Source organism: Phyllostomus hastatus, unplaced genomic scaffold (assembly GCF_019186645.2).
Source record: "Phyllostomus hastatus isolate PE091 unplaced genomic scaffold, TTU_PhHast_1.1 phas_scaffold_501, whole genome shotgun sequence".
NCBI lineage: Eukaryota > Metazoa > Chordata > Mammalia > Chiroptera > Phyllostomidae > Phyllostomus > Phyllostomus hastatus.
In genome coordinates, this window is record NW_025334033.1 from 22933901 (window position 1) to 22952143 (window position 18243).

Here is an 18243-nt window from a genome sequence, read left to right on the forward strand (position 1 = left end):
GCCCTGCCCACGCCTCAGGCTCATTTTGCCCCACTCCTGCGCTTGCTCTGCGAGCCAGCTGCAACGAGATTGTTTCATTCTTAGATAGGCATCATACTATTTTCATCTCTAACCCTCAAGGCCTAGCTACATGCTCTTCTTTCTCCAGTATCTGTCATTTACCCCTAAGCTTCCTTCTGATCTCAGCTCAGATATGATTTCTTTGGAGGAGCCATGAGAGATCTCTCTGACAAAGTGAAATCTCCCTGTTATGTTCACTCATGTCCCCCAACCTTATGACATACATCTTAGCTGTGAGCTCATGTTTCTGTGTGTGCGATTATTTCACTTATGCCTGTCTCCCTCAGTAGACTCTTCACGAAGGGCAAAAACCCCATGTTTTTGCTAAGCATAGGGTGTGGCACTTAATGGGTATGCCATAAATACTTCTTAGATGAGCCAACAAAGAAACCAAAATAAACCTCTGTCTGGTATTAGCTATAGTCACAGCAATGAAGTTTTGTTTCTCTGGTTGATCCTCTGGGGCTTGGGAGTAGAGTGGTCATAATGAACTCTCCTAAGTAATGATAGCCAATGATAACTTAACCAGCAATTACAGCCAAAATGCTTTATTCTTGTTCTGGCTTTACAATAAAGGGTGTGTCCTCAGCCAAGACATAATTTTTTTAGTCCTAAACTCTATGTTTTACCTATACATTAGGTGTCTCCTTTTGCCCTTGAACTTTCAACAGCTTTTTCCAGACCTCTCCTCCTTCCCTTCCAGCCTGCCTCCTCAGCTGGAAATGTCTGTTGGCCTCCTGCAAAGGTAGGGGAGGGCATAAAACAAAGCCAGCTTCTCTGTGGGAGGGTTGGAAGGAGCATGGGACTGCCTTTGTATTTAGAAACAACTGCTGGATTCTATTTCTTCAGACAAACTAGTTTTGAAAAAAACGAGGCTTGAATATTTGACATGACAAGAAGCTAATTCTCAATAGTGTTCCCTGAAAGAATATAATTCATCAAACTGAAAACCTAAAAGCCCGATTTAGGTGTATTTACCCACTTTCTTGTTTAACTGGGGTGGCATACATTCAGACGGATCTCTTTCTAGCTCAGTGACCTTTAAGCGGTATGAATTTTTAGGCTGCTATTTTTTATTTTTCATGTAATTTACCTAAATATTTTATGGTACGTAAAAGGGAGGAAATTGGTTTTCAAACTGGAATATTTCTTCGGAAGGAACTCAACAAGTTGCCTTTTCCATCTTTCTGATTCTTGGATCCCAAACTTCCTCAGAAAATTATGTCCAGTTTCAGTGACAGGAAGAGACCCCATTTTATGCTACAGACTTGCAGTGGTCTGTCTGTATGTTAGTCTCTCCATCTCTAGAATGGACACAGTGGTTATCACTCTTAAGGGTGCATCACTCAATCATTGAAATGATATTAAAAGAAAACAAGAGTGATTCATCTTACAGAAAGACACATCAATGTATTCTTCACATTCTCCAATTTGCATGACAATCTCTTTCACAAAAGAACATTTACACAGATGTATATACACCTGGTTTGACAATTCCAAACTGCACCCCAACCACCCACTTCCGAATAGTTGAAAAAAATCAGAAGCCTGCCATTGTGTAACAGAAATCTCCTCTGGACGGGAGCCCATCGCTGTGGTTTGGCAACACAACCAGCACGTCTCTTTTTTCATCTCTCTTGAAGAGAAAAAAAACCCAATCCATCCAAGACAAAGTACCTTCAGAATAAAGGTAATGATTAATCCATTAGGCAGAAAAAGTATAAAAAGTTTCTTTTGAAATTTCAAAAGTTTTAACTTGCTGATTCAAATAAATAGCAGCGAACAGGGAGTGACAATTTCACCAGAGGAGGATTAAGTCACAGACTGTCACTGGGACAGTGTGGAGTCGAATAATCTCATCAGAGATCTCAAGGAATTTATGAGCAGTTGTCAAACTTCCTTTTTCCTGTGTGAGTGAAGTAGAGACCAGAAGAAGCAGGTATTGGCAGCAAGAGTGGTCCTTGGAGAAGCCACACGATGCAGCCTGAGAAGAGACAAAAGAGGAAAAGCTTCAAGCAAAGACTGGTCCTGAAGAGCAGTGTAGCTAAAGAAACACTCTCTGAGTTCTTGGGCACATTAATAATGGTCGTAAGTACTTGCTGATTTTCTGTGTTCCAACCAGTAATACCTCCTATCAACCTGGCTGGTGCTGGAGAGAGTTTTGTTTTGGTTTCTTTTCTTTAAGTTGCGCATCGGATTCATCTCTTCCAGGAAGCAGCAAATTACTTCCAGGTTGTTTTTTCTACTTAGTTGCCTCAATATTAGGCTTCCGTTTACTCATTTTCTTTGTCCACAACAGCTGGCGGGAGTTGAAGAGCCGGAGTGAAGTACTTTCTTCATTTTAGAGATTTGCCTGGACTTGAAGATGGCTTTGTTGTTAATGTCAGACACTAGAAATTTTTTCTGTGATTAATTAATTTATACCTTGCTGTTTCTCACAAACATTGAAGTGACTCAATCACTTGAAATAAGTATTGACGGTCAATAAATCTATTGGCAAGAAATAGCTCATTATTTCAAGTGTTTGGCAAAGAGTGTGTTGATGGATCACTGGATTCTTATATTGAACATTGCACTAGGTAGAAATAGTGTGCTGTACCACAGTCCAGTTTTGGCTTCACATCACTTTTTCTCTCTCACTAAAGCTAATCTCTAGAGATCTTTAATTAGACAATTACAAGAACCTTCTATGTATATAAAGGAAGGACTGGTTCTAAATCTCTTGAGGATTTTATCTAGAGATCTGCGTGGCTAACAGTAAAAATCTAGAAAGTGTACTTAAGCGGCACGAGCTCTAGGTTTTTGTCCTGTTGCGTGTTTCTGTGCTCTCTGGAGCCTGACTTTTCAGCTAGAACCAGACCATTTGTGAACAGAAAAATAAATCATTGTTTATTCTCATGTGTAGCTACTACCGATTTTAACTTTCTTTAAAAAAAATCTGCTCAAGGATTCCCTACTCCAGGTGTAAATAATTCCATTTTTCTTAAGGTTAGAGAGAATTGCCCATGAACTTGGTACATTGAAAGCTCTTTGGTAATGCACATCATGGTGACTACAGCTAATAATACTACATTGTATATGTGACAGTTGCTAAGAAAGGAGATCTTAGAACTTCTCATCATAAGAAAAAAATTTAACTATATGTGGTCATGGATGTTAATTTAGTGTGGTGATCATGTGACCATATATGCAAATATCAAATTATGATTTTGTACACCTGAAACTAGCATAATGTTATATGTCAGTCATACCTTAATTTTTAAAAAGTTACTTGCTTTGGGTGAATGTATAGTAATTTAGGAGACTAGGGAAAAATTGAGAAACAAATATGAACACAAAACATTGAATTAGTGTAAAATGAGAGTGAGTCATATTTTCTGGTGTCTGGCAGCTTCTTTTTATCTCCTTTATTCAAGTATTTTAAAGCCGTATGGGCAATTCCTTGCACTCCTGGGCTGACCTCACATGATTAGGTAAGGGAGGTTTTGAAGGAAAAGATACATGAAATCCCAGGATTCTTTTGATTCCAGTCTTTGCTTCCTGGAAAATCACCCTCAGGGAGACAGGAACCCTCAGGGCACATTACTGGAGGAGAGTGGTTGTCACCACTAACTGACTTTAGCTCCACAGCAAACTGTGGTCCAGAGAAACGGAAGCAAATTCAGTCACAGCTCTGAGTGTTCTGTAGAAAACACAGAGGAGGAAGTGAAGTAAACGTTCATTTTGCAACCAAAAAAGTTAAAACTCTATTTCTTAACAAGAACCTGTTTCATAATCCCATCCCCTCTGGGCTGAGTGAGGACTTTCAGCCACTCGTTATTCTTCTGTTTAAAACAAACAAAATTCAACATCACCACTGTGAAGATCTAATGGGCTTTAGTAAATGATTCATAAATTAGGCAGCATCCCATCTAGCAACTAAAGGGCAGTCAGAGGAATTGTACAAAAAGGAAGGTTTTATAGGCAGAATGAGGTGGCACTAAGAAATTACAGTGGATTATTTCAGGTGAGGCCCTTTCCTTAAGGGTAATGCAGAGGATTGTTAGGAAGGTTTTATAGAAAGGAAATGACTACTTTGGAGCCAGGACACCTGTTCTTTGGGGGAAAAGAAGGGAAGGGTTTTTTCCCCAAATATTTTATTTATTTTTAGAGAGAGTGGAAAAGAGGGAGATGGCTGCCTCTCGCATGCTGCCCGTTGGGGACCTGGCTCTCAACCCAGGCATGTGCCCCGACTGGGAATTGAACCAGCAACCTTTCAATCTGCAGGCTGGCACACAATCCACTGAACCACACCAACCAAGATGAAGGGAAGGGTTTTTAACTTGCAGATTTCTTCTTCCTATGTGTTGGAGGGATCAGAGAGAGTCCACAGGACAAATTACCTTACTGGTGTTTGGCCAGAAAATTCCAGACTGGTTGATTAAAATTATGGTTTGGGGAGAGGTTGAAACTGCAATTAAATCAGGCATTAAATCTAGTTTTGGCCCTGGGCCAGATGGCTCAATTGGTTGCAGTGTTGTCTCATACTCCAAAATTTGCAGGTTCAGTTTCTGGTCAGGGCACACACCTAGGTTGAGGACTCAATCCCAAGTTGGAGTGTGTACTCAAGGCAACCGAGTGATGTTTCCCCCTCATGTCGATCTTTCTCTCCCCTTTTCTCTCTCTCCCCACAACTTCTGTCCCTCTCCCCACCCCCACCCTCTGTCTCTCTGTCTCTCTGAATCCTCAGGTGAGGATTTAAAAACATCTAATTTTGGTATCATGATGCCATTTTGGGCCTGTGGTTTTTCTCTTTAAAACTAGTCATATAACTAGCTCTGTGCCTTCCCCTAGTATTCAAGGTGGGAGCTAAAGAAACAATATCTTGCTAATGTACTGTATTTTCCCATGTATGATGCGCACCTGTGTATAGCGCACACCCATGTTTTTGGTACACACTTTCAAAGAAAAAATATTTCACTTTAATTTTTTATTTCAGTTTTTTTTTACTTAATTGTATTTAGAAACAAAACCAATGATCATATTCCAAGGTATTATTTTGCATATGGATATTGTTATTGCTTTCTAGATTTACACTTTTAACCCATAAGCATACATAAAAGAATTAAAAACATTTATATAGATACAGAATTAGTACTACCCACATATCATGCACATCCTTATTTTTCCCCAAAAGATTTGGGCAAAAAAGTGCACATTATACATGGCAAAATAAGGTATATTGAAAATTTAACCTATGTATCTCCTACCTGAAGCAAACCATAATGAAACCTGTGACTGCGGTTATAAACTCGAATTTTGTTGAGGCCCTGGGGATGTGTAGACAAGAAGTTGCTGCACAAACACAATCATTTCTTGATCCATAAATCTATATGCTTCTGCCTAAATATTTGCAAAGTAATTGTCTGCTTTATTAGAAAATGCTCGTTCTGCCTTGATTTCTCTAGTAAAAAGCTTTGCATTTTGACAAGGCAGGGGAAAAGGGACCCTTAAAAAGATGGCAGAGGACAGTCATCACTCCTTAGCCCTTCATGTTTGTGAAGCTGGTTTTTCCCCAGACCCTGGGAATCTGAAGTCATTCCCCCCGACCAAAACAACAAAACAAAACAAAACCCTGCTCTTAGGGAAGGCCACTCAAACTCATTCATACCTGTTGGCACCCGGGGTTAATACTTAAGGCAGTGGTTGTGCAGGGCTTGTAGTTTGCTCATTGCTAGGCACCCGGGGCTCTCCTCCTGGTGCTCCTCTGCACCTGGCCTACTGTCCCTACTCTGTTCAGCCTATGGACCTGCCTACTACAGACCCACTGTGGCATTAAGGGAAGAGACAGTCCATGAAAAATTCTCAGTAAAAAACTAAAAACAATAATAATTACATTATAAGCCAGAGAACTAGCTCGAATTTGACTTTTTTTAGGCACTAAGATAGGTAGGTCTTTTGACCTTTGCTAATGTCAGGGAGGAGGTCTGCAATGCATCTCCCTTATCACAGAGAAGAGATTAGAAGCCCTGAGCTGCAAAAATAAGGACTATGTAGTAAGTACCTCCATTTGTTAGCTTCAGTGCATGCATTTGTTTATCCTTATAATAGCTGCCTTAGGAAGGCTTTATTACCCATAAACGGATAGAGAAATGAGGGCTCAAAGAGGTGAAGTAACTGGCTTTGGAGTGAAGTGGTCTCCTTTGTCCAGCCCCGGTGTCTCTCAGATGGAGAAACAGGGACCCACATACTCACAAAATTCTATCAAGTGCTCTTTCTACCACAGCAGGACATCAGAAAGGGCCTCCACAGTCAATCCCACCTATTTCTAATTATTTTCTTATGATTTACGTCATGTACCCAGCCTTTCATGGATATGCACTTCTATACTTGGGTGTTCTATCACAGCAAGAAAGTTCAAATTTCTAAAATCTGAACGTGTGCAAGAGCTAAACATGGGGGTTCTTGTCCTGTACCTTCAGTGGGGTATGAAGAGGCCTTGCAGACATTAAAGAGACATGGTTCTCTCCCTTCAAACAGTGATGATGACGAAGGACAATGAAGGGGTTCATTAACATTGACTGAGCGTACTCTTCCACCAAGACACCCATTCCTTGAAAAATCTCATGACATAAAGGGGTTGTTCTCATTTTACAGCAGAGAAAATCCAGGATCTGTAGATTAGCAATTTGCCCACAGGCAAGTCTGCAGTGGGATTGGGATCAAATCTCTGATCTCTTCACTGTGCTGAAGGCACCTTTTGTCCTCTGCCTTCGAACTTTTACCAGTGTCACCTGTAACAATGTTACCTTTTGAGTGTTTTGAAAATTTATATACATGGTTTCATAGCTTGTACACCTTTTACAATTTGAAAATCCCCCCCACCCCAAGACCCTTTTTTAGATTCAGCTATTTGGGGACGTGTAGAAATAAGGTTGTTCATTTTAGCCACTGTGCAACAGATAAGTTTATATATCCAGCCCCCTCATGAGCTGTTATGTTGGCTGCAATTTGTCACAATTACCAAAACTGCTGCAGTGAACATCTTGTACATATCTCTGTACCATGTTCCAGAGTTTCTCTTGAGTATGTTCTTAGAACTGGGTTTGGTGGCCCTAGGGCTGGCTTCTTCAACTGGGTGGGTTTTGTAAAATTGCTCCCCAAAGTGGTTTTCAATTTGTACTACCAGCAGCAACATGTGAGTTTTCTGCTTACTCGCTGACCATGATACTATCCAAATTTCATATTTCTGTCCTTTTGATATAAGAAATGGAATTTCACTAGTAATTTTAGTGAATTCCTAGTAGAGTTGGTTATCTTCTCATGTTTACTGAAACTTTAGATTCTTATTTATAAATTGCCTGTTTATATCCTCTACACATTTGAAAAAAACTTTTTTTTTGGTTGTAGGATTCTAAACCAAAGGATAGGTATTGTTATCTATTTAAAATCCACATATTAATTATATTTTTTATTTTCTTTTTATGGTTCAATGTTTTGCTTCTTATATTTAGGTCTTTAAATCGCTAGATTTATTTTGGTATATGATGTACAGCTGGTGTGTCTTTTCCTGGAAGGATAGCCTGTTGTTCCAGTACCACTTTTGACTAGTCTGTCCTATCTCTACAGACTGTAGTGGCCTCTATTATGTACCAGTCCACTTATAGATGTGGCTGTATGTCTGGATTTTATTTTGTTCCATTGATCTCTCTGTCCCAACCTGCACTGATGCCATATATTTTTATTATAATCACTTTCTAAATAATTTTATCTGGTATTTTTCTTCCTTATTATTTTTTCAGTATCATCTTTGCTACCTTTAGCACTTTATTCTTCTACATGAATCTTAGGATTAATTTATCAAGTTCCATAAATACACTCTAGAGATATTAACTGGAATTTCATTGAATTTATATATTATTCTAGATAGAACTGATATCTTTCAAATATTGCATCTTCTCACCCATGAACGTGAAATAGCTCTTCGTTCATAGGTCTGCTTTTTGCATTTCTTTCTAAATTTTTGTAATTTACTTGGTATTAGTTATATACATTTTGTTTGATATATTTCTAGGTACCTACTGGTTATTATTACTACTGTGAATGCTAGAAAATACAATTGTATTTTCTAATTGGTTATTATAGGGTTTGGGAACTATTGATTTTTATATGTTGATCTTGTACATAGCAAACTTGGTAACTCTCATTAATTAAAGTAAGTTTATAGATTATCTTTAATATTCTATATAGATCAGAGCTGTCAAATATGATAGCCACTGACCATTAGTGGTTACTTAAATTAAACAATAAACTTTTAGGAATTAGTTCCTCAGTCTTACCAGTCCCATTTCAAGTGATTGAGAGCCATATATGACTATTGCTGCCACATCAGACAGCAAAGATACAGAACTCTCCCCTCGTTTGCAAGCTGTTCTGTTGGACTGTGTTGATACAGATGTATTTTTTTTTCTGAGAAGATGAGAACTAATTTTCTTTCTATTCCTTAAATATTAAATTTTTTTCTGTCTTATTATTGTAGTTAAAACTTCTGGAGCAAAATCTGGGATGTAGGTACTTGCCTTTCATGACTTCAAATACTTCTTTCCAGCTCCTTCTTGCCTGTAAGGTCTCTTTTGAGAAATCAGCTGACATTCTGATGGGAACTCCTTTGTAGGTAACTGTCTCTTTTTCTCTTGCTGCTTCTAAGATTCTCTCCTTATTTTTAATCTTGGGTAATATAATTATGATGTGCCTTGGTGTGTTCCTCCTTGGGCCCAACTTCTTTGGGACTCTTTGAGCTTCCTGGATTTCCTGGAAGTCTACTTCCTTTACCACATTGGGAAAGTTCTCTTTCATTATTTGTTCAAATAATTTTTCCACTTGTTGCTCTTCCCCTTCTCCTTCTGGTACCCCTATGATTCGGATGTTGGAATGTTTAAAGGTATCCTGGAGGTTCTTAAACCTCTCCTCGTTTTTTTGAATTCTTGTTTCTTCATTCTTTCCTGGTTGGATATTTCTTTCTTCCTTCTGGTCCACTCCATTGATGTGAGGCCCACTTTCCTTCCCATCACTATTGGTTCCCTATACATTTTCCTTTATTTCACTTAGCATAGTCTTCATTTTTTCATCTAATTTGTGACCAAATTCAGCCAATTCTGTGAGTATCCTGATTACCAGTGTTTTGAACTATGGGTCTGATAGGTTGGTTATCTCTTCATCACTTAGTTGTATTTTTTTCTGGAGCTTTGATCTGTTCTTTCATTTGGGCCAATTTTTTTTTTGTCTCAACATGCCTGTTATGTAGTAAGGGGCTGAGCCTTAGGTGTTCACCAGGCCGGGGTAACCCATGCTGCTGTGTTGTGACACTGTATGTGGTGAAGGAGTCCAAGAGGGAGCAATGGTGCTTGCTCCACTCTCTGCTGGATTTCAATCACTTCCCCCACTACCCACAAGCAAAGTGGGCCCTTCTGGTGCTGATTCCTGGGTGGGTGGGTTTGTGTATGTTCTAGGACCCTGTGGGTCTCTCCAACGAACTCTCCTGTGAGACTGCGAGTTTCTCCCACTGCCTCAACTCCCACAGGTATTTACAATCAGTGTTTTGAGGCTTTATTTCTCCTCGCTGGAGCCCTGGGTTGTGTGGCCTGTCCCGCTCCCCAGTTGTTCCTCCCCGTTTATCTGCACGTGAATGTGGGACCACCCATTCCAGCCGCAGCCTCGCAAGGTCCGCCAGCCGCCACCTTGCTGCAAACCCTCTCTTCCCAGCTGCCCATCTCTGCCCCTTCTACTGGTCTCGATGAATTTTCTTCCTTAATCCCTTGGTTGTCAGACTTCCATATAGTTCAGTTTTTTGTCAGTTCTAGTTATTTTTTGCTTTTAAATTGTTGTTGTTCTTTTGGTTGTGCGAGGAGGCACAGTGTGTCTGCCTACACCTCCATCTTGGCCAGAAGCCTATATACTTTTTCAAAAGATGTATTCTTGAGCTAACAAAGTATAAAGTGAATATCTCCTTCTGAACGACATTAAAAAGTTTTATTCCTAATTGTAATCAACTACTCATGTCATTGTCTAATATTTAAATTCTATTCTCATTGTTACTGTTTTTGGTATTTTTAATAGTTAATACTTAAATAAATTTACTATCATATACCAATTTATTTTCTAATCATTACTGCATCATGCATTACTTTCTTTTAGGTGCAATCTTCTTTGTGCAGTAAAAATTTTTCTCTAGGAAATTTTTCAAGAAGGGTGTGTGAGAGATAAACTTTCTCAGTCCTTGTTTGCCTGAATATGTCTTTATTTCACTCTAAGTATCAGTGATAAATTTTAGGTTGGTGATTGATTTTGTTTGACATTTTGAAGGTGTCATCCCAATGTCTATTATTGCTGGTGACAAGTCTGTTTTGATTTAATTTTGTCCTTAAATGTTTGCATTGCTCTGGTTACAGTGAAGAGGTTCTCTATTTTTTATTCTGAAATTTCCCTATAATATGACCAGGAATTAACTTATTTTATTTGTAGTCTCAGGATTCATGGTTCATCTTCAATTTAGATATTATAATTTTCACCAGTTCTGGAAAAGTGTCAGATTTATCACATTGCCTCTCCCTCATTCTCTCTATTTTCTCCTTTTAGAACTCCTATTACAGTTGCATATATGCTTGAACATAGAGGGCCAGACCAACCTGGGAAATTTCAGAGTTCCAAAAGACTAGAGATGAAAGTCTGTTCTGGGTCATTGACCTAAGTGCCACAGACTCCTACAGCCAACTTGATTCTGCCGAATAAAACTCTGCTTTTGATCCCCAGGTTTTAATTTTGACCCAGAAAACTTGCTAGTTTCTTTGACTTTCAAGGGGGAAGACAATACTTTTCTACTTCCCAGCAGTGAGTTTGGCTGATGTTTGAAGTCCATTGCAACATGTTCTCATTACGTGACAAGAAAGGAGAACACAGTGATGACAGCAGAAGACGGCTCGTTTTTACTCACAGCCTTGTGATGAAGACACAGCATAAAGCGAAGGACATGTGGGGAGGACAAGCCTCATGAAAGTGAGATAATCAGTAGAACTGATCAAAATGTTAAAGCAGCCCAGCAGAGAAGGGTACTCCCATCACCTAGTGGGCACCTTATTCATGCCTGAGCTCGGGTTGCTACCTAAAAGCAAAGCAAATGTTTTAAGAGAAAATATGCCAGCAAAATGTGTCCCCTCCCCTCCCTTTCTCCATCTTGATAGACTGGCTGGTCATGCTAAGTCACAGACCTGGGATGGCCAGTAAATACCAACAGGAACCATGAGCTTAGTCCCCCTAAGACTAGAATCAGCCCACATGCTCTAGTCTCTGTGTGAAAGTTTAGACTTCCTTAGGAGAAGCTCTCCCCCAAATCCCATGCCTCTAATCACTAGGTGAGTTATTAAAGAAGTTGGGGTAGTGATTCCACTTCTGGGTATATATTTGAAGAAACCAAAAACACTAATTCAAAAGCATATCTGCCTGCACCGTTATGTTCATTGCAGCATTATAATAGATAAGTGGGTAAAATAGTGATCTGTGGTACATAGATATGATGAGATATTACTCCGCCACAAAAAAAGATAGAATCTTACTATTTGCAGCAGCATGGATGAACCTAGGTGGTATTATGCTCAGTGAAATAAGTCACAAACATCATATGATTTCACTTATGTGGAATCTTAAGAACAACATAAAGGAACAAACAAAGTAAAAACAGACTCACTGATATGAGAACAAATGGATGGGTTGCCTGAGAGGTAGGGACTTGGGAATGGGTGAAAAGGGTGAAGGGATTAAGGAGTAAAAATTGGTAGTTACAAAATAGCCACAGAGATTTAAAGGACAGCATAGGGAATATAGTCAATAATATTATAATAACTATGTATGGTGCCAGGTGAGTGCTGGAAATATCAAAGGGGGCACTTTGCAAATATATGATTGTGGGGGTACATCCTGTAATGAACCCCTATATAGCTTTTAAAGACAATCTTTATATGATGACATGGAATGACTCTCTAAGCTATCAAGTGGAAAAAGTAGGTAGAGAATGGTATTTATAAAATATTTTTATTTGCATGCACACGCACACATTTTACAGAATATACCAGAAAGTATTGATATTAGCTCCCTGAAGGGAATAAAATGTAACATCTGGGATCACAAACAGATAAATGTCTTATATTTTATTGTATACCCTTTGTGATTGAAAAAGTTTACATGTTTGTGTATACTTTCTTCACTCCCCTGTTCCCCACAAAAGAGCTTACTCAGCAGGGTTTGTCCCTTCCAAGTATTTCAGAGAGTTGCTCAAAATAGGTTCTGAAAAACTCTGGTTCCATGAATGCAGATAAGAAATTAAGTGTGAGAAAAATGCTGTCTTTCCCAAATACGCTTGGGAAACCCTGGGTTAAACCAAGTTAAGCAGATTTCTCAACTGAGGAAATTATCAGAGGCTTTAAATGTTCACTGGAAATCTCTAACAGAGGAATACAATATACAGATGTCCCCAGATTTACTTGACCACAAATCCCTTTTACTGAGGAGCATCTCATGGAACTGATGATCTGTGAAATACACCTCGGGAATGGAAAGGCCTAGGGTGACTGTAAAACAAATCAGCTCCCAGAACTCCTCCAACCTCAGGAATCTTCCAGATTGGGAGTGAACCCTGGTACAACTGATATCATTGGGCCACTCTGAAAGGACAGAAAACTGACCTGACTAACATTTATCCACACACAGCACACTCAGACCCGTGATTATCCAAACATGAACATGCACACCTTAATAAAGAACTACTTTATTAGGCTTTTATTCTGGCCTTGGGATCAGGATCAAGTTCTTGTCAAAGCGAGCATTATTTGGGATGAGCTGAGGGGTGTGGTGTAGGTCAGAAAAGAAGAGCATTGTTTTTTTCAGCCTAGTAGAAATAATGGAGTTTAATCACCTTTCATTTCTGAGGCCCAAGTTTGTTCTTGATACTTTTTCTATGCAGAGAGCTCTGAGGTTGGCCATTTGCCCATTCACCTGCTTCTCAAATCACAGATTTGAGATTCCTCCCTTTTGATGAGCCTGCCCTAATATCTCTTTTCAAGTACATTTAGTACTTAAGGGTTGATTGATGTCATCCTGATATTCTCTCAGGCTGCATGCCACCAAATACTTTATCTTTAACCAGAATGTCCAGGTTTCAGTCCTGGTCCTTTGTGACTATTTTTGTTATGATTAAGAAAGTTGTATTTATTATGTATGTATTTATTTATTTATTGGAAAACTAACTGACTGGAAAGTCATGCATACCATGCATCCTGTCCTTAAAAAAGGGAACAGGTAGACCTACCAAGACAGCAGCCGTTGTCCCAGGAGGAATACAGGGCTAGGAATCAGAGAACCTGTCTCCAGAATCGGATAAGACCACTTACTAGCAATATGAAATTTGTCAAGTCGTCCAGTCTTCTACTTTTTAAACGAAGACTAAGTATTGGAAGGAATGGAGCAAGTAATGTACGTGAGAGTGCCTGGCTCAAACCATACATAAGCATGTGCCCATCACCCATCCAGGGGTGAACATTATGTGCAGTCACACCTGGACCTTATCACTTACTACCTGTGTAAACATGAGAAAGTCTCTTGACCTCTCAACCTTTCCACGCTTTGTTTCCTTATTTGTAAGATGGAGACAAATGAGAGGACCTGATTCATGGGGTTGTTGTATGGAAAGTGTGTAGCTCATTAAAGGCACTCAGTAAACATTAGTTGGTATTGCTGTTGTCACTATGATCATTGCACGTTTCAATGTGTATAGTCACATGAACAAAATAGTATATATAGACAGGAAGAGTAGGATGTGGGACTTGTGGTAACACATGCCTACAGCAAGGGCAGGAAAGCCAAGGTTTGCAGAGTGCTGGACTGAAAGATTAGCATTTGTTCTCCTTTCTCTCCAGTTGCAAAAAGCCAAGTGTTCATGGGGGAGGGGAACCACTTGCAAAGTGACTCCCTTCTCAAGAATGGGGACTGTTTTTTGGACTCCCTAGCATCACCAACTTAAAGTTTTCCCTGTAGTGGGTCCTTCATTTGAAGGTAGTCCAGACCCTTCCTCCAGGAACTGGGAGGTGTGCTGCATCTCAGCCCAGGTATGTTATCACTATAACATCAGGGGCCAGAAAGACACTGGCACCAAAAGCAAAATAGCTTTCTCTCTCCAGGATTTAAGGATGCAGTAGTAGGTCCTGGCCTGTGTCACTCAGTGGGTTGAATGTTGACCTAGAAACCAAAATTTCAGCGGTTCGATTCCCAGTCAGGGCACATGCCTGGGCTGTGGGACAGGTCCCCAGTCTAGAGAGTGTGAGAGGCAACCAATTGATGTATCTCTCAGATATTGATATTTCTTTCCCTCTTTTTCTCTTTCCCTTCCTCTCTCTCTAAAAAGTAGATAAATAAAATATTTTTAAAAAAGAATGCAGTAAATAGCTCCAAACGTTTTTGCAACCAGGCAGGTCCCATATATGAATGAAGTGGACGTGGTGGGGCTAGGGAGGGAACACACAGGGTGTGCCCTGTCATCGGGGCACCTGCCGCCCAGACCCTCTCCACTGCAGCTGAGTGGGAGTGGTATAGGTCTTCATCAGATCTTCCAGTTTTTCAAGAATGTCTAGACATTGAGATCTGTGTGTACTTTTTTTTATTTTTAAATACTGTCAACAATTACTAAAATTTAAAAACAAAATCACCATGGGGGCCAAATAAAGCACACCCGGGAGTCAGACCTACTCACAGGTTATCTTCAGCCTTGGACCACCAGCTTGTGCCTCTGCTCTAAAGTGTGTTTAACCACATTCTACAAAGACAAAATATTTTCACAAAAAATGGGCAACTGGACAGATTGTGAGGGTCTAAGCCTTCTGTTCAATAGCATTTGTTTATAACAGACCTGACTGTTTGAAATCTAATTCCTATATACAAGATAGTGGACTTTTTTTCCCCATTCTTCCATCTGACCAAATTCGTCAGGGCAATAGTATGAAAACCATTTTCATTTCAGGCAATATCAGAAGAGAGGCCTTAATCTCATAAAATCTTAATTAAGTTCATTAGGCCAGTTTGTTGTGCACTTATATGCATATGTTATATAGCTCGGATTCAACAGTATTATGTCAGGTGATTCAATAATTTGAAGTACTAATCAAATTATTCAAGAATTCAGGGAGCCTTAAATGTCAGAAAACCACCACGTACTCAGTAGAGCTGAATTATGAAACTGTACCTCCATGCACACTTTCCCTAGGCCTAAATGCTTCAGCCATTCATTGACCACAAGCTTATAACATTAAGTGACAGCCAGCACCACACTTCATCTGTACTTTTCTTATGACTCTTCCCAGTTCTTGGCTACTTACCTCTTCTATTGGTCTGTAAGTTCTCAGAGGACTCGTTTTTGGTTTCTTGCGTCCTTGCAAGCACTGCAGACACCATGTATAGCACTTAGAATTTTCAAATGTACATACACGTGGAGGAGAGAAAGGAAGAAATGGCTGAGAGAGTGCCAATTCCCAATTAGAGGTACTTGTAGATGTGGGTGGGGATCTTAGTTTTCTAGAATATGATTATTTGAAAGACTTCTAAAGCACAAATCTGGACAAACCATGTGGCTCAGGTAGAGGTGAGGGCAGTTTAGTGTGAGAGAAGGAACCCAAAACTTTGGACACAAACATTAAATTTGGGTTCAGAAAGATTTCTTCCCTAGTTATATGATTTCAAGCAAATTAATTTCTTTGTTTCCAGGTTTCTTTAGATGGAAACATCAGAGTTTTCTTCCCTCTTAGGTTATCATGGGGACTAAGCGAGAATATTTCTAACAGATATGTGTGTATGTAGATCTGACACACACATAAAACAAATCAGTTAATTTAAAATACAAGTATTGCCACAGACATGCTTTTTTAAAATTTATATAATTTACTATCAGGAATAATTCCAAATGGATTATGAAGAAAATTTATTCATTTGAATTTGATGAGTTTTCAAAAAAAATCTTTATGAAGATATGTTCACCAGTAAAACATCAGCAGAACAATCATATAATGGGCAAAGTATCAGGCTGATAACCAAAGCAACATGCAACATAAAAAAGATACAATATAAAAAGAGACACAATCTGCTGGTAATTAAAAATCATTTCAACATGAACTCTGCTACCAGCACAGAACTAATTATTATAGTTATTGAATCCAAACCAAACCAAGGTAAGCTTGGCTGATGGAAGCCAGGAGTCAATAATGGGGGAAAAATAAGTTCCACGCTGCAAGAGATCTCAGTCGTGTTTTGAAGCATTTCCCTGGCCATCACGAGTAATATTAGAAAATCTTTTTGGCAAGGGAGGAAAATAAATATAAATATAATACTATATATTTTTTAAATCAGCAGACTGCCCTTGGAATGGGGCATTAGTAAAGTAGCAATGGGATAACTTTGAAGCATGATTTGTTCTGGGCTAAAAAAACATTCACAACGGGGTTATTTAAAGGTGTTACAATAGCTAAGTCCTGGTATTTAGACTTAAGGGAAGTAAAATTTTAAAAGGACACTTTTTTATCCCAAATTAAGGAGAATTTCCTTAAAACCAAGCATATTGCTAAAGTGCAACATTATACTTGGTAAGCAATAATTGACAACGCAATAAGTTTAAACGCTGTTATATTCTGCCCAAACCAGTCCCAGATACTGTTTAATAACCAAGATGCAAACTAATTTTGTTGCAACAAGCTAGACCAATTCTATCAAACATCTCCAGTTTCATTTAACGTTTGGAAGTGCATTTGAAGCCACTCGAGTCCTTCATATAGACCAGTTCCTAGTGTAACACAAGGGGCTTGAACATACCATGTTACATTGGGAAGAGACTGAAGACCTTGTTTATCTGTCATTTCACTGATGGCCATAGCATTTGGCAAATCCTGGTTGTTTGCAAGAAGGAGCAATGCTGCATCTCAAAACTCATCTTCCTGAAGCTTCTTTTCCACTGCCCCAGCTCTTCAGCTCCTTCCTCAGATCTTTCATGGTCATTGCTGTCTACCACAAAAATAAGACCCTGGGTATTCTGAAAGTAATGCATCCAGAGACGCCTTATTTTACGTTGACCATCAACATCCCATACTGTGAAACAAATGTTTTTATATTCTACTGTTTCCACATTAAAATCAGTGGTAGGAATGGTACTGACTATCTCTCCTAACTTCAATTTACATAGGATGGTCATTTTGTCAGCAGCATCCAAGCCAACCATCAAAATGTGCATTGCTTCTTGCAGAAAAGGCAGGGATGGGAGGAGATGGTGAGGCTCCTGACGGTAGTGGCACTGGCCATGGGCAGGAGCAGAGAGGTTTGGAGCTTCCTCCGCCTTCTCCTTTCTCACTCCTGGAAAACTGAGCAAGAAGGAGGAGGAGCTGAGGAATGAGAGGACAACAGGGACGGCTTGCTAGCTGGCGTGTCAGATGAAGTGCCAGGACAAGGATTAACAGGGCATGGATCGGCTCAGCAACTCCAGGCATGCTTTTTTTAATGCTGAATTTTGTTTCATGAGTATTTGCATCATTTAATGACACATAATCTCCTGAAGGACATTTTTGACTTAAAATATATCCCTTGCCTATTTCCAAGAAGACCTGCAGCAATGTATAAAGCAAACAGTCATAAATGACTCATGTTCTCCAGCTACATATTGTTGCTGCAAATGTGCCCAAAACTGTCACTACTGAATTAAAAGAGAACATTAACTTCCTAGAAAAGTTTTTAAAAGAGTAATTATAAATAAATACTAGCTGAGTAAACTTTGGAGGTATCGGACGTCTTAGAAGGGTCACCAGGGTTACTTCTTTGGCTCTGGTTCAGTAAGTTACTGAAGAGGCAGGCGTGGGTGGGGAAATTGCTTGACCTCTTTGGTCTTGGTGTTGAGATTGCTTAATAAGTTCCCCAAATGCTATCCAGTGCCACAAAAAATCTGTGTGGCTCATGGGTGTGGTTCATCAGTGTGGAAAAGGCCCACTTTACTATCATCTCAGCCCACACATCCCTACTAGGCGGGTATAGTCAGTATTAGGGAGGTGAGTATGCCTTCTGCTGATGCCAGTGAGGTTGAGAGACACTGTGAAGGAGGACATGGCAAGGAAGGGTTTAATTCTGCCTTCA

General features: G+C 39.5%; 1 protein-coding gene and 1 pseudogene across 2 annotated transcripts in view; one reads left to right on the plus strand and one right to left on the minus strand.

The window, feature by feature from the left end:
• The first annotated feature begins 1823 nt into the window (after nt 1-1823).
• AQP9 (aquaporin 9) overlaps nt 1824-18243 on the plus strand; it is a 42873-nt gene continuing 26453 nt past the window's right edge. For both annotated transcript variants that reach the window (XM_045823149.1, XM_045823150.1), the window contains exon 1: nt 1824-2148. In XM_045823149.1, the coding sequence (XP_045679105.1) occupies nt 2038-2148 (111 nt within the window). In that variant the 5' untranslated portion in view covers nt 1824-2037. The remainder of the gene's footprint in view (nt 2149-18243) is intronic.
• On the minus strand, nt 16836-17353 carry LOC123808321 (annotated as a pseudogene).